Source organism: Anoplopoma fimbria, chromosome 17 (genome assembly GCF_027596085.1).
Source record: "Anoplopoma fimbria isolate UVic2021 breed Golden Eagle Sablefish chromosome 17, Afim_UVic_2022, whole genome shotgun sequence".
NCBI classification, from domain to species: domain Eukaryota; kingdom Metazoa; phylum Chordata; class Actinopteri; order Perciformes; family Anoplopomatidae; genus Anoplopoma; species Anoplopoma fimbria.
In genome coordinates this window covers 6051926-6075391 of record NC_072465.1, presented here as the reverse complement: position 1 = coordinate 6075391, position 23466 = coordinate 6051926, and the positions used below count along the sequence as shown (strand labels likewise).

At 43.3% G+C, this 23466-nt stretch overlaps 1 protein-coding gene across 1 annotated transcript in view; it reads left to right on the top strand.

Annotated features, from left to right (window-relative positions):
- cdh4 (cadherin 4, type 1, R-cadherin (retinal)) overlaps positions 1 to 23466 on the top strand; it is a 186951-nt gene that overhangs the window by 127614 nt on the left and 35871 nt on the right. The window contains exons 6-7 of the mRNA XM_054616471.1: positions 16362 to 16517; positions 21097 to 21241. Of these exons, the coding sequence (XP_054472446.1) occupies positions 16362 to 16517; positions 21097 to 21241 (301 nt within the window). The remainder of the gene's footprint in view (positions 1 to 16361; positions 16518 to 21096; positions 21242 to 23466) is intronic.

Here is a 23466-nt window from a genome sequence, read left to right as displayed (position 1 = left end):
TTTTAAGATTACAAATTTCTTCCTAGAGATGATGATATGAAGACCTGTTACTGTTACATTTAAATGTGTCTTAAACACTCGTCCACAAGTCATGAGGCATATAGCTCTATAGAGTTATGACTAAAAGAAATTTGCATACACACTCTTTTCTGCAGATTTCTAAAGCTGTGCACAGGCATGGATCTCTTTTATGAATTTTACTCTATCGTGTTAAGGTAGTAAATAGGGATTTCAAACAGACTTTTCCCTCTTATTTATGCATTGAATTATGAAACTGGGGTAACTATCAAACAAGGAAGGGCACCAAAGCACAATTAATAAAAACAATGACAATAATAATTTCAATTTGCAAGTGTGGACAGCAAAAAATAATTAATTCATAATGAAACTGACTTACAGCCAAAAAGAATATCGCTGTATATTGGATTTGGTCTCTAATCTTGTTTTTTCCAATTCCATTTGTCTACTATATCACACGGAGTTGCCTCTATGAAAAGGTGTAGGACTGGTCTGAAGTATTCAGTAGTATGAGGAACGCATATTCTGGCGACACCTTCTCCTTGAATTCATACCAGTTTGGTAACCATGGTTTCTGTGCGTATGCGTTGTTTGTACATCTGGTTGGAGGACACAAAAGGATTTAATTTTGCCCTGCAGCTCAGCTAACTTTCATCGTTCTCACAATACAAACAAAAACTTCAACAGAGCATGTATGTAACCAGTTCTTAACTACAACCAGTGGATCACAACGAACACTAGAAATAAGGAAAGTCTAAGGCAAGCTTCCCATGGAGGCATCATACTCTCAGCTCTGTGCTGCTACTCTAAACTCCCCTCTCTCGATGCCTCTTATCACACACACAGACAGACCAGCAGCTTTCTGCTGGAATTTCTGACCCACACACATACACACACACACACACACACATATATATATATACACAAATACACACAAAGTCCCTTATGCCCATTTGTACAGCGAGGCTTACACCCCCGGATTACGGAAATCGCCTTTCACCACAGTGTGTCGGCAAGAGGGCAGATTTTCCGCCAAAGCATGGACACACTCACCCTCACACAAAACACACACACAGCAGGGCCGCGCAGTGTCAAGGGAGGCACCTAATTGTGCCGCCCTGCTGGAGAAACGGACCCTCTTTTATCCCCTTTTCACATGTCGGGTGTTGGATGGTTGGGATTAAACCTCAAGAGCTTCCTTTGTGCGTGTGGCCATGTGAGTGTTGAGGTTGACTCAGTTTGTGTGTGTGTGTGAGGGAACGTTTTCCAGCTTGCTTCCAGCCATACAGTATGTGAACACAATATAGGTGTGTCTCAGCCCTCAGCCGTAGCTGAAAGCAGTGCATCATAGGGTTGCGTGACTCATGCTGTCCCCGGCTCTCTCCTCAACACAACTCCCCGTACTGACAGGCAGCCGAGCTGGGGAGCGCTGGGGATTTGGAGCTTTATCTTGCTGGTCTCAGAAGTGGCCAAGAACAACCTTTAAAGCCTACACACTTGATTTCAGGACACGGCCGGCTCTTTTGTGCCGTGGAAACTCTTTGAGGTTTCCTTCACCCGTGTCGCTACACTCGAGCCGTCCCACAGCCAGGTTCACTAGGTTTAAAACGACCAATTAACCCTCGGAGTGTAATTACCGCTTTGCAAGTGCAAATGATGCACATGACGCACCCCAAAGAGGTGTGTGGCGGAGCGGCGGTGGTTTTTCTCTTTGATTCAGTGGGAGCACAATGAGAAGCTAATGTAGCTCTGCTGCTGTAAGATATTTCATTAATCCAGAGGCAAATCCAATTCAAAAGTCCTTGCTGATTTAATTATAAATAATAATTCAGAGGATCATAAACCTATCGTCTATTCCTTCACTGTCGTTATGTAATATTTATGGTGCTATTGAGGTTATAACCCTCTGCATTATGACGTTACCACTATCATCATCATCACGGCTCTTATAGTTCAGATGGCAATATTCTGGTTCAGCCTCTGAAGGCTACTTTCAATTCAACGAAACAAAGAAAAAGCGCCCTCACTCTCTCTATCTCTAACACATACACCCCCCCCACCCACACACACACACACACACACACACACACACACACACGCACGCACACACTAACAGTGCAAAGGAGCGCCATTCCACTGCTGGCCATTTTCCCTTTGACGTGCAATTCAGTCATGACGAACCACAAGTGGTGCAGCTTTGATGCCATTGATTTACCATTGTGCTCGAATGGAATATGCTTCCGAGCTTTCACTGTCAAATTATTTGACATGACAGATGTAAGTACAGTGGAAATTGAGAGATTGAAAAACAGCCCGAGTTAAATGGATACTGAGGTGGATGGCGAGAACTACTCCTTTTGAGAAAACTGAGAAGCAATGAGGGTGGGAGATGGTGAAAGGGAGAGAAAGGGGGACAGGCTGAGATTGGAAAGAAAAAAGAAAAGAAAAGATAGAAAGTCTTTGGGGAGCGCTGTAAATCTGCAGGGTGAGGGAGGCCAACATTAGTTTCAGGCCATTTGTGGCATTCTCATCTCAACCGTCTCCTGCAGCACCTACACTGGGGCCAATGAGGCAAAACTGATGGAAAGCGGTCTGAATATGGGAGAGAGAAGACCCTCCTTTCATTTAACCAGGCCTCAAACACTGGCTCCCTCTCTGACCCACGGTTTGGACAAGGAAATAAACAACATGAGCTGGAAATAATAATAATAATTGAGCACATTTTGGACATTCATTTTAATAATTATGTGATTCCACAGCCAAGGGAACGACCAGACAGAAGTTTGTGTTTGCTTTTTCTATTCCTCTCTGCATGACTCCATGTCCTTTCCATGGAGCTAAATGAAACTGTAATGATATCAGTAATATACAGTCCTTATCATGCATTCACATTTTCCTAGAAGAATGCAGGTCTTAAGGTGAATAGGTGAACCGGCCTATTAAACTGCATCTCAGCATGATTTGGTTCACCTCATTATTTTGAATAGCCCATTACGGTAGTGCTCATGGGTAATATAATACGGTATAGTGTATTGTTGAATGTGTCACAGCCAGAATGACTGGGAGCTCCTCATTTATAGGGATTTTATCAAAAGCAAACAGAAGCACACAAACAAAAACAAATGTTCACTCACAATTCAACCTAAGTTTCCACACTTTGGCAGAAGAAAACTTTAGAAACAGGAAGGAACGTGTGCCTTTTTTTATTGTTATTTTATTAGGTTTACTCTGCTAAAATATATGTGATATATGCTGGGAATGTGTGTGTTGGAGAAAGTTGGATCAGTGATATTGAAATTGCTCAGTACCCAGAATGAAAACCCGGTGGGTTATTTACCACCTCATATTGCAGAGTGTATTTCATTACAGCTCGTAATGAGCTTGTGATATGCTTTTTGGATGCGCTTGTTTCATCTGCAGTTTTATTGCATCTCTTGTTGCATTGACATATATTGTTTCCATTGTGTCTATTTTGTGTGCATGGGTGTGCGTGTACATGTGTGTGTTTTCACCAACATAAAGGCAAATGAGGCAGTGTAATGCACACATTATATTACATCATTCATGACCAAATTGATCCTAATTTAACACTTAATAGAATTCTTCACCCCAAAAAAAGAAAGGTTTTCACATCAATTACTTTATTAACTCCCCCAGCACAGTTTTCAGACTGAAAGCACATTCCTTCAGTCCAGAAAGAGGCAGTGAGGGACAGTGAAGGACAAAAACAACAGCAAAATAAACCACCACTCATTCAGCATCCCAAGCACATGTAGTTTCAACAGATTATTGCATAACAAAATACTTTCTACATCATCTCATGTCTTATACCACCTGATTGATTAGCAGGGAGTCGTAACTCATTCAGTGGCTACGTTGATTTTCCGTTGTTGGGGAGCCCAAAGGCTTAAATTAAATGTTCCATTACTTAAAGTAATACATTAAAACGTAGCATGATATGATTGGTCGCACTCCCTGTAAGTAAAGTGCTAACAAGAGTTATCAGCTCACCCCAGGTCACACATTACATTAACATCAAGTGGAAAGTCTCGAACATGGCGACTTTTTGACAGTATCCCTCATCCTACCAACACATATATATATGTCTGTATAGCTTAACCAAATACACTTCTTTAAGAATCAACCATCATATATATATACAGTATATAGGACTATCAAATACACTTCTGTAAAAATCAACCATCATACTGTAATCAAATGTTTACTGACTTCCTAACAAAACATTGAAACTTATGTAATTTATGTCATCTGCTATAAATGTTTTTTTGCTATTTTTGGCAAGTTATGTTTAATTAGCATATTGTGTAAACCAAAATAGACAGAGCTCATAAGGAAATCTGTGTTTCCTTTCAAAAGGACTGCCAGATAGCTCCTACCCCCTTATAGTGTGGGATGCTTTACATTAGAACCCATTTCAAACATTTTATCTATCTACTCTATTTAATCTTTTAAAACATCATAGGCTGCCAGCGGGTGCTTTTGAATGGGGTCCCCAAAGACTCCAATACATTTGTATTTTTAAAAAGCACTAATTAGAACAGAAGCAGGAAACAATGATGTGAAGTCATATAGAAAAAAACGATTGGCAAAGTCATGAAAAATCTAAATGAAAGAATAAAGCAAGTGTGACAAAAAGTACCACTGGGGCCTGCAGGGGATGAGGGTTAATGCCAGAACTTACATGACATCTGTGTGCTTCTCAACAGCGTGAAAGTCTGAAAACATGAGTACTTTGACTGTGCAACAGCAGAAATTGTGGGGTTTAATTGGGTTCAGGCTGCAGTGGTTTGATCTTGTGGAGCTGTAGTTTCTATATTCTTCACTACTTTAACAGAGCGCTGCTTCCTTAGTAGACTGTGTCACATTTTCTGTCCAAATTGCTACGCCACACAGCAGTGGGCTCCTTCACATCTAACTAAAGCAAGGAATCTCTGCCCGTCTGTCTGTCTGTCTGTCTGTCTGTCTGTCTGTCTGTCTGTCTGTCTGTCTGTCTGTCTGTCTGTCTGTCTGTCTGTCTGTCTGTCTGTCTGTCTGTCTGTCTGTCTGTCTGTCCGTTGCATATCTTGAGAACCGCTCATCCAAACTACTTCACACTTGGTAGTTGTATTGCTCGGGACCCACGGGAGTGTTTTTGTAGAATTGGGTGCAATTTAGACACGTGACACATTCAATATGAATAACCTCTCAATAAACAAGCGAACAGCACTCTGTTCAGCAACGGGGGGGTTTGGTTGTAGAGTGCAACTCACTCTACAACCAAACTCTTCTTCACTTCCCTGGAATCAACACGAGCGGATAGCCAACTGGAAACATAATCAAACCAGAGTGTATTTCGCCAGTCTTTCATGACTTGGCTGTGTTCTTCTCCCCAATGAGAAGGACTCTATTTAACTCATGACGTTACCGCCATCAAAATACATCCGTTAAATTAAGTTATGCTCTACTGTATAAGTGCTGTGGTTATGTCAACGCAATAAGTCTGTTTGAAAATGACCTCTGCTTATTGTATTTCACCAACGTTTCTGACTGTATGTCACAGCGTCTCTGGTGTGTTTTTTTAGGGGTGGATTTAGTGATTTTGGTCTTGCTTTACTTTTCACCCGTACTGTAACTGGGTATGTTGGTATTGGCAGTGGTAGAAGAAGTTGTTTACTTGAAGTGAAGCATGAAAAACAAGTATTATCAGCATAACGGCTTAAATTTCACATTTGTTCAAGGTGAAACTTTCCCTTTTGATATGATGCTCGATTGTTTCATGAATAACTGTGGGCCTATTTCCCCTGTGTTTCTGACCGTGAGTAGCCGCGACTTGGGTCTGTGACGCAGCTATGTCATGGCAGGTGTATCACTCCCCCAATGCAGTATATAGTGTGAAATTGTCTAAATGAGTGGTTCTCGAGAAAATTTCCACCAACAACACCACAGGATAAGTATTCGGTCCGTTCTGAACGGGCTTGTTTTGAATGTGCACTGCACTAGTATTGTATAATTTAGTCCCAATGGAATGGCAAACACAACATTACATGTGTAAAGTACTAAACTACACCAATTTTCATGACTGAGCTGTACTGTGTGAACAGAATCATTTCCACTAGCATTTGACAGCAGGTAAAATTATCATTTAATTAACATAACCATTTCAATACCTCACAATGACTCCAATAGTTCAGTCTGTAATTCACTATTGCAAAGCAGTTATTAGCAATAGATCCAGTAAGAATTGGGTCATACAATCAGTTGCTCATTACATTTCAACTCATTTTCACCCACTCCTCATATGTCTAGAGTCTATTTCCTCTTGTTTGAGCGGTCTAGCAGATGATGATGGCTCAAGACAATTCATGTCATTTGTTTACTGTTGTGATTGTTCTATCATTGATTTTTGCCTTTACTTCACATACAGCTTTTTATCTGTATTTGTTTGCTATTTTGGGAAGGTCAGCTGATGAAAATGTCACTTTCGATGGAAAGTTGCACTGGTCTAGAGATCTCAGTCATGACATACTGCATAGTACACTGTGTATTTAGTGATTTAACACATTTAACATTTACTGCTCCCTCTGATGTTAATTTTTAAATGAATCTCATTTATTTAGTAACAGAAAAATGTGTTACTTTTATTACTTACATTTTTTGTCTAGCCTTGCTTGTGGCGATAAACCCACAGGTAATTATAACCAAACTCAGCAGTTCCCCTCAGCTCCGCATCATTTCTTTTGTGTCTTTTAGCTCTTTGTTTTGGTTTCTTGGTTTCCTCTCATTATGTTCCTTTCAAGCAGCAGCCTCCAGCCTTCAGCAAAAAAAAAAAATGAAAAAACCTTCACTTACTGCCTAGCATCGGAAAAAACTGTCAGAGAAAGTTAGCAACTATAGTGAAGACATAATATATACACACATAATGCAAGTATTATATAAAATAGTCCCATTAGTTCCCATTAAGAATCTCTTTCAGCTTAAAAATAACACGCATGTGTAAACAGTCGTGAACAATGCCTTCTGTTTGCTTGTGTGTGCCAGCGTCTGTAGGTGTACTAGTGTGTATCTTAGTATTTGTGTGTGTCTCTATGCATTGTCTGTGTATTTGAGCGCATGTGTCTGTCTGTCATTCTCTGCATCCCCAGTCGGACAATTAGAAGGTGACAGTCCCATTAGAGGCCGGCCCAGTAGTACAAAAGCTGAGTGCTGTTGTGAGTGACACAGAGCTCAGCCTCTCGCTAAACAACTGTCAGTCTGCGCCCGGGCACTCTGACCCCTCTGGCAGCCTCCCTCTGAGCCACTCAGACTCCCCCCTCTGGACTCCCATTGGCAGCCTCAGCAGCTCCCCGAGCCAAGCATGGCCCTCCTTTCAAGCCTGGCCTCTAACTGATTGGTTGGACTCCGCTAGGCCTCAGGCATGCCAGAAGGGCTTTCAAATGGCCTCAGGGTGCTGCTGATTGGCCAGGCTGTCAGGGCCGCATGTCCCCTATGGGAGCGCGTGGCAGCAGCTCCGGTTGAAGGATGCAATTTGACAATGGCAGTAGGTGGAGAGGAAAAGTGCAATAGCAGTGGAAAGCTCCCTCCGTTTATACCTCTATCTATCTATATCTATCTCTTCATGTGCTGTCTTTCCCTTTAGTCAAGCCTTCCAGCAGCCAACCATGTCTTCACTGTAATTATCTTGTGGGATATTCTCTGTGCATGGAAGACCTGTGGTTTTTACCTATCGTCTGTTGTATTGGGAAGCCTTGTGTAGAGAAGGAGAATGGTGCTATTTAACGAGTTGCAACTCTCCTGGGGGTCTGCGGTCTGTTTTGGGGCGGATAAGACAAGAACGGCGGCCTTCTTCTATTCCCATCGCAGAATTATGGAATGCGGCTCTCTTTATATAGGAGACAGAATGGCTGTATTTGCTCTATTCTTCTCCTCCTCGCTGTGAATTGAGGGGAATTAATGCCATTGTTAATGCACAGAGACCTCTGGTACATTTCAACAGGATTCTTGCCGTTCGCAGAGCTCATCTAAATTGCCTGGCTAATGCTGTAATTGGGTTTGTGAGGCACTTCTTAACTTCCATTAATATTTGTTCTCCTTCTAATTGCCCCCTTTTTCCGATCCTACATTTCATTCCTCTGTCTGGTTAATGGTCTGAGGTGGAGGCAGTGACGTGCGTGCACTCCAGAAAGCATGTAATCTATTTTTGAGCACATACAAAAATGTGAAAGCGCCGGGACTTCTTTCTCTCCTCTGGGTAACGACGGATGACATACAGGAGGGAACAGGAGGGTATTCGAGTTCAAGAGAGTTACGACAGAAAAGGTTCTCGGTCAAACTTTTTAGGGGCAAACTCCAGCTATCTTTGCTCCTTTTTGAGATCGGATGAAAAAAATAGCTTTCTTCTAAAGACTTCATATCTGTTTTTTGTTTTTTTAATGGAGAGCCAAACTCTTTTAGTTGAAGGTTATTTATTGGATATGCTGCCGGCATTCAGAATGCTTTCTGGTGTTCATTAAAAGAGATATTTCTTGACGATGCCTGTGCGTCCTCTGATGTTGCCTTCTAAGCTTCTTCCCTCTTTTCACACTCACATAACTGGATTGTCTTTTCCTCTTATGCACATTAAAAACACGTCCTCTGTAGGGAGAAAAACATCCTCCCCAAAAGGTCTCAGCTTTGTTTCCTTAAATTGTCTGGAAGAAGAGAAAGTCTTACCCTATTATCTTTAAATCCAACCCCACTTCACAGAAGAATTGCCTCAGGAAACCTTAGCAACTCAAAGGATTCAATTTAATTGACCGCGTTAGAAAGTGGAGAAGAATGGCGGAATAACAGTGTCAGTACCGGAGCAGACAAACCGTCCTCAGGTGGCGTCTCTCACTCGTTTGTATTGATGGGACTCTCACTGCTACCCTCCCACTGGGAGCATTGGGAGGAGAGTGAGAGACAGAAAGAGGTAGACAAACTGATATGGCAACACAGATACAGACAGGATGGCAGAGCGAATGCAATGAAAAGGAGGGTGGATAAGGCACAAAAAAAAGAAACATATTGCAGAGCTGCATGGAGCTTGGTACATTTCCCGTTCAGTTTCTGATCCATAATGCACCAGCATGCCTGTGTGCCGAGGCCAGACGAGGCTGTTCTTTATGAGTATCAGGGATAACTGTGTGCGACGGGGCTGTCGCTGGATCTCACTTGAGATATATTAAACCTGAGCTCTCTGCAGCTCCTCTCTCACACACAGACCTCCAATGTGACTATTTTTAAAACCATCCCCACCATTCCCTTCTCCTGACGCCACTAAATGACAGGTTTACCCCTCTTCATCGTCACACTCTCTTGTGCTTATTGTATTTTGTAGGAGGGAAAGTTTGAAGGCTGGCAAAAAAAAACAAAAGAAACTTGAGGTCCCACATTTTGTCTCCATTTTGTCAGCCTATCTCTCTTTCTTTCATCTTCTGCTTCGTATTTCCTCCTCCTCCTTTTGTGGGATGTTTGTGTGGATGGCCTATAAGATTATTTGAATTCCTGCGCCCCATCAGCTTTGAAGAGTGACAAGCACGCAGCAGGAGGGATCAAAGCGATGCAAAACTGAAATTTAAGAGGAAGTTAAAAAGCATGTAGTTTTGCCATTTCCCTCATGTTCAACAAAGAGAAAACGGATACTGTATAACAGCGGGGAGAGATGACATTATCAAACAGCGATTTTCAAGGATGCCTGTGTAGTTGTCTGATACACAGATGCTTTTGATAATGCCGTTCAACATGGCAGTTCATCCATTTGCGGTGACTCATATAAGCAGCCATTCCAGCGCTGCCACGAGTGCAAAGGTTTATTGTCAGCTCTGAATATTCTCAACCCAGTGGTGACACTGAAGGCAGACTGCTCGAGATATGAATATCAGTAGTCTCCTCCAGCATGATAGTGTCATTTCTTCCCTTTTAAAACCACTCACTAAGGTGCCAGACCTGCTGTGAATCTGCTATGGGAACATTCAGAAAACAATGAAAGCATATTTTGAAACCATTAAGGAGCTTGCTGGCAATTCTCCAAGTTGACAGGCAGCAGTGTATAAAAGAGCAGTAAAGCAAATAGAAATTGGACGTATGAGCTTGCGGCTAAAATGATCAGACACTCACACTACCTGAGGGAAATCTAAGTCATTTGTAGGGTTCCTCCTAAAGAGTAAGAGCATCAGAGAGCAAATTAGATTTGGTTGAAAATGTCAAAAATCTTCTGATCGTGTTCTGCTTACGCTGGATCCACATGATGGACCAACCATCATCGACAGAATACGTCAACTAATCCTGAATTTTGCCTTATTATATATATTTTGGACAATAAAAAAATCTGAATCATCCCTAATTAATAACCATTTAGTTCTGTCTAAAGTGCTCTTGTGCCAATGTAAACAGGAGGTTCCGAGTGGGAGACAGGCTAAAAGCAGAGCTGGCTTGTGAGTATATTCAGCATTCAGTCAGTAAGTCGTCTCTATTGAAGGCATCCGGGTTTTTGGCAGACGCTGTCTTAATTATGTTTGACAGCTATGACGGCTAAAGCGTATCAGACAGGCCTCCAGGAGGATTCAGTCATAGCCTGTCTGTGCCCCGAGTGTTTGGCAACACTTCCTCCCACAATGCACCTGAGCATGGAAATGCCATTAATTTAACTTTACTGCATATTCACCATCCCTCAAACTTACATACTTACATAGTAGGCGTTTTCCATGTTTGGCTATTGCCGCCACGCGGTAATATAAATAGCTTGCCGCTTGCCTTACTCTATTTACTCTGTTATACACCTATATTATTGAATATATCAAACGTATCTATATTGGGTTAGTATTATTAAAGCACAAGCCCGTTAAATAAGATAATTTAATATAACAATAAGTTCAAATGTCACCCCAAGATAGAAAGAAATAATGAAAAGAAAACAATCATAGGTGAAACAAATCATCCCAGTATATTTCAAGTCAAGTCAATTTTATTTAAATAGCTCAATATCTTTACAATCTGCACAACATACAATAGCCTCTGTCCTTTTTGGCTCTCACTTTAATTAAGAAAAAACTCCCCAACCAAACCCCTTTAAGGGGGAAGGAAAATGGAAGAAAACTTAGGAAGAGCAACTGAGGAAGGTAAGACATGCAATAGATTTGTTGTGTGTACAGATTAGACATACATTATAAAATCCCAACAGACGATCAACAAAATGATACATAGAAAGCCAACATATATGAAAAAGACAGGCTACAACACCGAAGCCCGACATTCACACAGATAGGAGAATGAAACAAGCACACAGAGAGGGAGAGATACAAGAGGAGAGTCTGAATCTGCTGGAGGACAGAGAGTACATTTAAACCATCACCCAGTTTCTCACAGATACACTATGTAAAGGACATTTTTTGTATTTTTCAACCTGGGTCTTCTTTTCTTTTTTTTGGTAATAATTGTGTCTGTTCTTTCTAAGGGTCATGTTTACGCTGCACTCGTCACCTCCATTATAAAGGTTTCAAAAAAACAACATGGTCAATGGATTGCATTTATATAGAGCCCTTCTACCTCGCCAGACAAAGCGTTTTACAATTTGCCTCTCATTCACCCACACAATCACACAGCGAAGGGCGGCCTCCTGAGCTACATTGACTGGGGCAAGCAGTGCAAGTCTCCTAAAGCTTTAAACTTTCAGTTTACATTGCCTCTGAAGCCTTTTTCCATCTGTAGCACTAAGGTGCTACACAAGCTAGAGACAAAGCAAGTGTTTATATTCAGGGATTTGACTAAAGCACGTTAAATGAACAGGAACGGTTTGATCTGGCTGTTGCTTCTTTGCAAGAGATTTTTATTAAGAGACTAATACAACTGCCCCTATGTTACGTGCATGTGTCACATCTTTAACCTACTTTGGAGCACTTCATCAATTGAAAAAAGAGGCGACAACATGCAGTGTTGTCCTCTTGATGATAGAGTAGCTGTTTGTAAATGTATATTTACAACTTTGTTGGATAGATCTGTGATATTGAATGATCCTATGGTTTCCTGGTGTGGCTCTTGTGTGGCTGTGCAACCTGTGGGGGGTGTTTGATGTGCCCTAGAGGCACAGTGAGGTGGCTGAGCCCATAAAGAGCTATAAAATATATATATATAGAGAGAGAGAGATAGAGAGAGATGTGTGTGAAGCCAAAGGACTACAATACAGACCTGAACCATTAGGCGCAGACGAGACATAAAAGAGGCTATCAAAGAGTGTAAACTACAGATTCCCATTATTGTGTGACATTAGCCCATAGCACACAGTAACCCTCAATGATCCCACGGGTGCCCACAGCACACTGTCCTTTAATGACTTCCTGGTTGAGTGATTGTTGCTTCCTGGAAGCCAAATTGTGCCAGGGAAAAGAGCACTACAGCTCCACACGCGCTCGTCCTTTTCATAGCTTTGTTCATTGTGCGGTTTATCTAGAAAAAAGTCCGACATGGAGTGAAGGGATGAAAGGCAGAGTACCATCAAATAAACAGCAAATTAGTCCCTGTATATGTAGGCATCAAACATTTTATGCAGATTGGGTGATCATACAGGGTTGGATCAATTAAAGGAGAAATGGACAGACTGAAACTTCACACTGCGCTAATTAGGCAGCCCGCCGCTTTGCTCGATAAATGGAAATATATTCTTTTACATTCCTTTCCCTCTGTCTGTTTGCGTGCCTCGCGTCACCCCGAGGAGTTTAACAGAACACTAATTCGCCATCTAATATTCCCCCCCCAACTCCTCGCTGCTTTGGCTCCCTGTGTCTCTCTGCCTCCCTCCCTCTCCGTCTTTCTTCTCGCGCTGATAGCTTGTCCCACGGGATCCCAGTAGTTGTCAGTAATCAAGGAAATCACTCTCAAAGAGTTACAAATAGGTCACTTATCTGATGTCTGGCCTGATCTGACAGATACAGACAGCCAGTTAGTCCCTTGCATCTGCCTCCTCTCTGCTATTTTATTTTCGCATGATTAGCAGCCATTCTATCTGCCAGGAGTTTACTGAAGTGAGAGATTGAAATATAGCGATAGATAGATAGATAGATAGATAGATAGATAGATAGATAGATAGATAGATAGATAGATAGATAGATAGATAGATAGATAGATAGATAGATAGATAGATAGATAGATAGATAGATAGATAGAGGGAGGGGAGGGAGGGAGGGAGGGAGGGAGGGAGGGAGGGAGGGGAGGATAGAAATCCCAGCTTTCATCATTAGCATTCCATTCAAATGGCTCAATTGAGCCGTTGTCACTCATGGGATTCCCAGGACTCGGAGAAGCCGTGCTTCTTCATTTATTCAATTTATTGATATAAAGACTCTTCATTAAGAGACACCGCTAAATGTGACATCTGGTCTCGGGTGGCCTTGATGTGGAATTTTAAACAGGCGTGGAAAGGCAGAGGCTGCATGACGTGTAAGAGCTCCTTTGTCTCCTCTTGGGGCCGTTCCACCAGTGTGGCAGCTCCACGCGGTCTGCTTTGAAGCCTGCGGCGTAGAGATGGAATCGCACGTGAACACTCAGACACCCACACGATAAGACACGCGACGGAGCGCACACAAGCGTCCGGATGTAGAAGCACAGAGCCGTGGCAGGTGAAAACTTCACGTGTTCGTTTCCCCGCATGACGGCGCTGTTAATTATTGAACCGAGCTGGTCCTTTTGATCCTCGCTTTGGTGTGCTCACAGAGAATGTCTTACCTGTCAAACACTTCACTTCACACACATACATGGCTACAAGCACCCGAGAAATACTCACATGCAGAAATAGATGCAGGCTGGTGTTTTCTTTTCTTTTTCTTTCATTATTTTTTTTGCATGTTTCCCCAACTCGACCAGATGTGGCTGAGGCCTTCACAAGTTGGTCTCCTTCACAGATAACACAGATCATTTCTCAGGCATGTTCTCGTTACTACGGCGCATAATCCGTCTGTTCCGCGCCCCGTTTATTTGTCTGATGGCACTGATGAGGGGGAATGATCAAATTATGTTATTAATTATGCGTCATTTCATCCCGCTTTGATTGGCAGATGGTGGGCGTCGTGAATAATCAATGTAATCAGTCTTACAGTATCATTGTCATGCTACAGTGATTACATGTGAGCCAAGTAGAGGAGCCTGAGTGCACAGATTGATAGGAGTAATACGAGGATGGGCGTCACACCTGAACCTGCAGGGTCCACATATGAATCCTGTGTGAAGTGAGCTCAGGAAATGAAAATTGCGGGTGTGAAAGCTCGCAGGGTGTGGGAGGACCCTGTTGGAAATTAAGAGAGAGGGTATCATGTTCAAACAGAGAGATGTTTTATGCAGAAGCCGCCGTCACTGCTGAACGGATGAAGTAATTTCATTTTCATGCATGATGTGCAGCCCCACAGACCAGGCAAATTGCAGAGGAGGAGAAAAGAAAGATAGAGAGCAAATAAAAAGAGCCAAGCCTTCCTTTTCTCACCATTTGACTATGGGATTATTACCTCTGACTTGTAACTTGTAACCATAGTGATGGTTCAGTCCCAATAAAAAAAAGTGTCAATCTGTGTTGAGATGTTATGAAGATAAAGCACCTACAGATAGATTAAACTGTCCAGGATCCATAAATCCATAAAATCAATCCATATTACTGCATTGAAAGAGTCATTGGCCACTGTAATTTGATTAAATGATCCCTATGAATCTATAAACTGAATGTGAACACAGTAATCAGATGAAAGCTTGTATACAGTCATATTGGAATTTGTTTTCGATGATGATTCCAAACCACAAAGGGTCATGAGATGAATCACTGTGGTCGTGAGACGATTACTGAGGTTGGAAAATGGGACCGCTCAGAAACATCGCTGGTTCACAGGAAAAACACCAGGGCCAGACTGGGGCCCCAAATGAAACGGACCCCTCACAGTTTTAGATTTATTATGATGTTTATGTATGACAAATATTGAATTATGTTACTATTCCAACTCATTGACCCCCAATATAACTTACAAAAGGCCCTTAAGCACTTACTAATAATACTCACTGTGTACTTCAGAGAAAAGCATTGTTGTACTACATTACCAAACAGAGAAATGTTACCGGCCCCTTTGCAGATTATGATTTTTCTCACAAAATTGAAATATGATTTAGATCATAAATCCAGCATTGTATTAGCATTGTAAAGTCCACCTTGTCCAGACATGATATACCTTTAAAAACATTGTTCTGTTATGCCCCTCTTTCACAGTAATACTTTGAATGCAGGACTGATACTCTGCATTATTGCGATATTAATACTATTAAGTGAGCTTTAAACAGAATTCAGAGCATATCTATGATTCAGTCAATGTTGGTCGGGATTGCGTCTTCACACAGAGAAAAATAGATTTTTGTTTCTGGTTGTTGTCATATCACCACCATCTGGCCAAATAACACCACACTTAAAAGTTTTTAGGTAATACACCCGCCTGGTGTGAAGTAGATCGGTTATTGAGATATCCAAAGGACATACCCACACACACACACACACACACAGACAGACGTCCAGAGATTCTTTGCTTTTATAGTTAGATGTCACTTTAGCGTTGCTGCATTGTGTTGTGAGATGGTTGAATCCTTGGAGTCCATTGGAAATCAATGCAACAGAAAGAAAGGCTTCAATCCCATCTCCGTTTGTCTTCTTTTGAGTCAGGAAGGTGCTGAGCAAAAGTATTGATATTTTTTTATTGCAGTGGCTGTGGAGGCGCTCAGACTGAAACCTGTTAAAAATAAAATATATCACTCTTTAAATGTCACATTTTGATTTGTGTGAGGAATAACAGCTGAGGTGTTAAAGGTGACAACATGCACATTGAGATATTAAGCGCCAGTCAGCCACGGATGAGAATAACGGGATGAATCATCGGCGAGGCAGGTAGCCGTCAGGAATACCGGCATAGCTGGTGGTAAGGTCCTTTTTACACTCGCTCAAGGTCTGCCGAGACTCCGCCATGAAGGTAAAGAAAACCAAAAACTCAACAGGTCAGACAAAATCATCTAACAGCGGCTCTGTTTCCCTGACTGCACGTTGTTCAATTTTCAGTTTTTAGCTTCAGGCTGTAGGTTCAAAGCGTGAGCTCAAAAGAAAGATGGCAGTGGAATTGTTTTCATCTACGTTTCTATCAAACATCCCGTGTCTTCATGTTTTTCTCAAACTCTATCTCACAATGGTTTTTTTTGACAATTCATGTCTCTATGCTCTGATCATGTTGTGCTTTTCTGTTGCAAGTGCAGAAAGAAAAAAAAAAAAAAAAGCCAGGGTTGTGTTAAACTTGTTCCTCTGGTTTTGTTCTCAGATCCGCTCGGATCAGGACAAGGCCGCTGGCATCCGCTACAGCATCACAGGAGCCGGCGCTGATCAGCCCCCGAGTGGGATCTACAACATAGACCCCATCAGCGGCAACATGTTCGTCACCCAGCCCCTGGACAGAGAGGAGAGAGCCTCCTTCCATGTAAGGACGAAATAAGTTTGTCTTGTCTGTTTCTGTTTCCCCCCCTCTAGCTCCATTAACGTCCGTCTCATTATCTCCTAATTATCCCTGTGGAAATGAGCCTCGCCCGTCTCTCTCCCCAATCTACCTTTCATTCTAACACTAATGTTGCCTGCCGAAACAAAAGCACAAGTAGGCCGCGCATTCGGAAAAGAAAGTGTACATTTCCTCCACACCAGCATCTCAAGGTTCTGATTGATGCCAAAGCCAGCGATGAAAGGACGAAATGCCTCGACAAAACACTCAGCTACTTCAGCTGGCGTTTAGATCGAGATTGAACAGCGCAGAGAGGAGCGCAGCGTGGAGAGAACAGAGGGAAAAGAGACAGAACCAAGGTGGAGTGCAGCAAAACTGTTGTCTTTGTTCTCACCATCAGAGCTAATGAGCAGGTGCAGCGTCTGGTGTGTGCGAACATGTCTGGAATGCTGATGTGTGTTTTTAACAGAAGCGGGGTCGGTTCTTCTTACTTTCTGTGTTGGCGCGTCCCGCTTTGCCCGTCGTGAACTGTACTGCTGCCCCGTTTAGCTTCACGCCCCACCACATGTTGTCCCACGCTCACCTTGTGCACCTTGCAGCTGTGCCGTTCAAAGGTGCAGGCCAACAGCTGCACAGTTTGCGCTGCATATGGACTATAGGACTCCCCGCCACACACAAACACCCACCCACACACACACACACATACACATAAACACAGGAGGTTGGAGTTCATGCCTGGCCCCTCTGGAATCTCGGGGTTAAACAGCCTCATGAATCTGTGAATTAAATATGCAGACCACGTGTGACAAGTGTTAACTCTATAGGCCACTTGTTTACATACACACATTACAGGCTTCGGTTTATATCCGACGCCCCCCCACTCGAGGTGAGCGCTGGTGTCAGACTCCCGACAGCCGCGTGCCTGTCAGCATGATAGATGGCTGCGCTGCTGATAGAGCTAATTCAAAGGCATGCTGCCATCTCAGAGGAAGAATAGAATAAAGCAGAGTGGATCTCTTCAGAGCGGTATGCACACATTATAAACACCAATGCACACGCGCCTAAACAAACACAAAGCTCTAGATGATTGCCTTCTTGATTGGTTTGTCACGTACTTCTATTTGTGTGTGTTTTCATTTAGTTTTTGATGAGCCTCTTGTTACCTTACTTGCTGCGTTCAAGGCTCCGGACAGAGCTGCGCGTGTGTTTGTTGTCTCTCCATACCTGCTCTTACACTCGACCAGCAAAGTGGGATCAATAAAGCAGCCGGGTTATTGGTCCCCGGGAAAGGACGCGCTCAGTAAACCGTTCTTATTTGACACTGCCTGTAAAAACAGCATGTTAGGTTGAGGGCACTTCAAGTTGAATGCGGCTCCTGTTTAGACTCCCGCGGACCCATGCTGCTCGAGATGTGATGTATGATTTAGAGTAGGAGAAAATGTAGCCAGAGTTTGACCCGGGGGAAATTTAGTCCATTGCTTACTTCCTTTCAACTAGGCAGGAAGTTCGCAGCTCTGCCGCACTCTCACTGGCCAAAGTTTGCTCGTTAGTTTTGGGTTCAAGTGAAAAAGAGAGAAGAGGCTGCTGTTTTTGACAGACTGGCAGCATGGGGGGGGGAGTGATCTGCGAGGTGAGGAGAGAGAGGGGGGAGGTTAGCCTGAGCCTCTGTTTTGTCAGACGGATCTACTGTGAGTCACCATTGAGCAAATATGAGAATGTGGATTTTTTGGTTTTGGTCTGTTTGTTTGTTTGCATGAATGCGTGTACTTCAGTGTACAGTGAGTGTTTGTATGTGTGTTTTAAACAGATGCACCGGTTACAAGCAGCTGATAGTGCCTTTGGGACGTTTGTGTTCTCATTGAGACGTGGTTGTGTGATTTGTGTCCAATCAGTTTGTTGGCACCTCGAAGTAGCTCAACAACCTCCTGGATCCAAAGTCTTATTAATATAATATGATGAAACATATATTTTATTATTCATCCTTATTATTTGTACTGTCATTTAATTACATTTGTCCATTCTGTACACACAACCTATTGCACGTCTGTCCATCCTAGGAGAAGGATGACTCCTCGGTTGCTTTTCCTCAGGTTTCTACCATTTTATCTGTTAAAAGTTTTTTCATGTAGTTTTGCTCGTCCGAATCAAGGGTCTAAGGACAGAGTGTCTTATGCTGTGCAGGTTGAAAAGTCCCTTATGGTCAATTTGTGAAAAATGGATAACTGATTATTTATTTTTGATTACATAACAAGAGTCTACAGCCAGTGGCTGTTCTTAGACACAGTAGTATAGCGGCTTTGAGCTACATGCGACTATCAAAATGCTAACATGTTGACGTTTAACAGGTATACTGATTACCATGTGTAAGCATGATAACATTTGCTAATAAGTAGTGTTTTTATGCGTAATATTTGAAAACACAAAAACGTCACTCAAGTAACTTAAACGTAACAACAACAAAAAGATCACTCGAGGATTACAGTCTCAAACACTGATCTCCTGGTTGCAAGTCCATCACACTGTAGACTGGTTGTGGTTGGTTTTCCTCAAGATTGCTGACAGTGCCTTTTTTTAGGATCAAACTCCTCACTTTTGTTAGCGCATGCTGCCATGTTAATAATTTACCTGTGTCTGAGGAGAACTTGCACATTTAATTACCCAACTCAAACTAAAAATTGATTTCCAATTTTAAACATCGTCCTAGACCATGAATTTGAACTAATTGATAAAATCGATTCATCACGCAACTCCAGGGTAAGGGGACCGCCGGGCTAAATACAAACTGTAATTCTCTTCTGTGGTCGGTCCAGTCATACCAAAGCTCACCCTGCAGAATACTGATGTCTGTACACACACACATACACTTGCACTCTGCGAGACGCACACACTCCTCCAGGCCCTGAGATCACATTTCCAATTCTTCCATCGAGCACACAAACACAGAAACATATGAACAGACTCTGGTGCTCACACACAAACACACTCACACACACAGACGCGAATGTAGAGCTTTATACACAAATAAGCAGGGATGCACACACACACACACACAGGCAAAAAGGCCAAAACATACACACACAAAAACAGAGTTTACCACGGACAAAGAGGCCCAATCATTATCACACATTCGCACCCACATGCGCTGAAGCAGTCACACACATCCCTCAGCGCTCAGTGTCCACAGCTGAGAAAACAGATTGGGCTTGTTTGTTTGTTGGGTCTCCTCTCCATCTTTGTTTGCTCTGCTCCAGCCAATGGAAAACTAGCATCTTGAGGATCATTAAGCGGCTAAAGAGGGCTCTTTTGATTGGCTGTGTTTGTGTCCCCCTCTAGCCTGTATCCGTTTGCTTTTTTCAAAGTCTGTGTTCATGTGCGCAAAAACACGTGTCTGAATTGGTGTTTGAAGGAGCGCGTGAATGCTCAAGCGGCCGCATGTTCGGTTATGGTTTTTTTGAAACATCTTTGACAGGCAGGCACGAAAAGCCGACATGATAAGCCGTGTTGCGGTAAAAGGCAGGTGCCGCCACTCAGTCTTTCATGTCGCCCCACAATATACATCACTTCCTGTAAATAGGCTGGCTGGCAGGCGGATCCTCCTCAACCGTGTTGACAAAATATTTTGCTGCCAGTGTGTCAGCTAGAGCCAGAACGAGGGCCCCTCTCCTCTCACCACCGCCAAGCTGTGATTGAATAGCATTTTCGGCAGAGGATGTGTATTTCTAGGCAATTGGATGGGGGTAATGTAAGTCACAGTGAACAGCGGTGGATTGGTTCCAGGGCTATTACAAAGCTCCGCGTTATGTTAGATATCATTAGCGGGGATTGGTGGGGAGTAGAGGGTGTGTAACAGCGGCGGTGGCGATTAAGACATCCCACTGTAGATGATGATTGCTTTTGTCAGTCCTCCCTGCTCAAGCCCCCCACACCCCCCACCACACTGCCTCTTTGTGCTTTCATCTCTCATTTACTTGCACAAGGCTCAGTCACTCTCCTCCTCACCCTCCCATCTCATTCCTTCTTCTTTCTTTTTTTCCCTGCGACGCTGTTCTCCTTCACTCTCTTTTTCTCACACTGTGAGTTGTCAAGGAACAGCTCATCAGTCAGAGACATCCATCCAAATGGCTGGCTTTGTCAAAAAAAAACAAAAAAAAACCCTGCGACACATAAAGAAGCCACAGCTTGAGCGGAAACACATCTCTGATATTTTCTTAGGCCTCTGGCTGCGCTAACAACAGAATAGGTGTTGTTTGTGTGTCTGGAACATTTCACTACTTTGCCCCCTTCCCGTGTTGTTGTGGTCCATGCCAAGATACCAACAGGAGACTCACTCCCCCGTTGGCAAACCACAAACAGAACATTTGCCAATTAGATGAAGTTGCCAATTAATAAAAGTCAAAGTGTGTGTGCTGAGTTTGTTCTAGTCCAGACAGTCTCTCATGTCAATCAAGCCAGCGGCCCTGTTGTCAGATGAGCTACATTTGGAATATTTAATTCCCGCTCATGTACAGCATTGAATGCTAATAATGCCGTCTTTCTTCTGCGTTTCTGTTCTGTCTGTTGACAGCTGCGAGCCCATGCAGTGGACATGAATGGCAACCAAGTGGAGAATCCAATCGACCTGTACATCTACGTGATCGACATGAACGACAACAGACCTGAGTTTCAGAACCAGGTGTACAACGGCTCCGTGGCTGAAGGGTCCAAACCAGGTAAGAGAGACGCCATGAAAAGGAAGTTTTGAATGATATACAGAAGCTTCCTATCTCTCTCTCACTCTCTCTCTTTCTCTCTCCCCTTTTCTTCCTCCCTCTCTCACTCTCTCTGCCTCTCCCTTCCTTTTTCTTCCTCCCTTTCTCTCTCTCTCCCCCTCCCTCCTTCTTCCTCACCCTTCCTCTATTTATCTGCCTCTCCCTCCCTCTTTCTTCCTCCCTATCTCTCTCTCTCCCCCTTCCTCTCTCTCCCTCCCTCTTTCCTTCTCTGTCTCCTTCTCTCTCTCCCTCCCTCTTTATCCTCCCTCTCTCTCTTTCTCCTTTCCCTCTTCTTCTCTCCCTCTCTCTCTCCCTCCCTTTTCTTCCTGCCTCCATCCCTCTCTCTCTGTCTCTCCCTCCTTCTTTCCTCCTCTGTCTCTCTCTCTCTCTATACCTCCCACTTTCTTCCTTCCCCTCTCTCTCTGTCCCTCTTTCTTCCGACCTCTGTCCTTCCATCTCTGTCTCTGTCTCTCTTTCTCCCTCCTTCTTTCTTGCTCTCTCTCTGTCTCACACTCTTTCGGTCTCTCTCTCTCTCTCTCCCTTCCTCTTTGTCCTCCCTCCGCCCCTCCCTCTCCATCTTTCCCTCCCTCTTTCCTCCTCTGTCTCTATCTCTCCCCCACTCTCTCTTTCTCCCTCCCTCCCTCTCCCTCCCTCTTTCCTTCTCTGTCTCCTTCTCTCTCTCTCTCCCTCCCTCTTTATCCTCCCTCTCTCTCTTTCTCCTTTCCTCTTTCTTCCTCTCTCTCTCTCCCTCCCTTTTCTTCCTGCCTCCATCCCTCTCTCTCTGTCTCTCCCTCCTTCTTTCCTCCTCTGTCTCTCTCTCTCTCTATACCTCCCACTTTCTTCCTTCCCCTCTCTCTCTGTCCCTCTTTCTTCCGACCTCTGTCCTTCCATCTCTGTCTCTGTCTCTCTTTCTCCCTCCTTCTTTCTTGCTCTCTCTCTCTCTGTCTCACACTCTTTCGGTCTCTCTCTCTCTCCCTTCCTCTTTGTCCTCCCTCCGCCCCTCCCTCTCCATCTTTCCCTCCCTCTTTCCTCCTCTGTCTCTATCTCTCCCCCACTCTCTCTTTCTCCCTCCCTCACACTGGCTGAGCGGTGTGTTGACAAACGGCAACTGAAGATGCTGCATAGTACTTGTGGGTATTTGAACATAGACTTTGTTCTATAGTATACAAGGCTCCTGGTTGCACCTCTCAGATTCAGGGTTACCAAACATGCCAACCCAGCAACAAAGCTCACATTTTGACTAAAGAAGAAGTGAACAGGAAGTGCCACGCTTTTGTTCACCTCTGACTGGCGAATGAAGTCATAATGGAAGCCATAAACACAAACATGCAACCATCTACAATTGTTACACTTCAGAATGTATAATGTAACAACTGTGAAAGCAGAAAATGCAATAATCCATTCTAAGTTATGCTTTAGACTGTTTTTTTGTTGGTGGTTTAAAATACTATGAATTGCTGGAAGAGAATGTTTAAAATGACTGTAGAGCACAACCTCTTACTGCTTCATGGTCCTGTTGACGTCCTCTTCTTCAGTCAGTTTGACCAATCAGATGCTCCTTTTTTTTCCCATCTTCAGAGGCCCCTTCAGAAAACCTTAATGCTTCGATCTGACTTAATGTGTCCTTGACTAAACTTGAACTTGTATGCCCAACCAACATTCTGACGTGTGAATTCGCCGTGACTCTTGAAGTTTTCTCGTTGGTTCAGAGGAGGGCGAGTTCATGAGATATTTTTGTCACAGTATCTTGGCTGGATGCATCATTATCAGATTCTGCAGAGCATGGAGAGATGCAGACATTCGCTCGGAATCAGGGAACAGAGCTGCGGTCAGTGCAAAGCCAGAGACGAGAGACGAATGAGCAAGTAGCTTTCATGTCTCGACTGGAAGAACTCTTGTTCTAACAATCAGACCCCGAGGACCCATGTTTGTCTTCACAGCGTTCAGATATTGTTCTGTTGCAAAGTTTAATCTCAGGGGGATTTGTAAACAATATAGGAAAGCATGTTGTGCGTGTACGTGTGTGTGTGTGTGTGTGTGTATGGATAAGCAAGTATGGGATTGACTTTGTGTGTTTGTGTGTGTGAAAACTGGTTTCTCCTCAGTGGAGCGTGAGTCTATGTACAGAACTCCTAATTAGCGAGGGCAACCAGACATTCCAGAAGCTACTTTCTTCCTTTTTCACT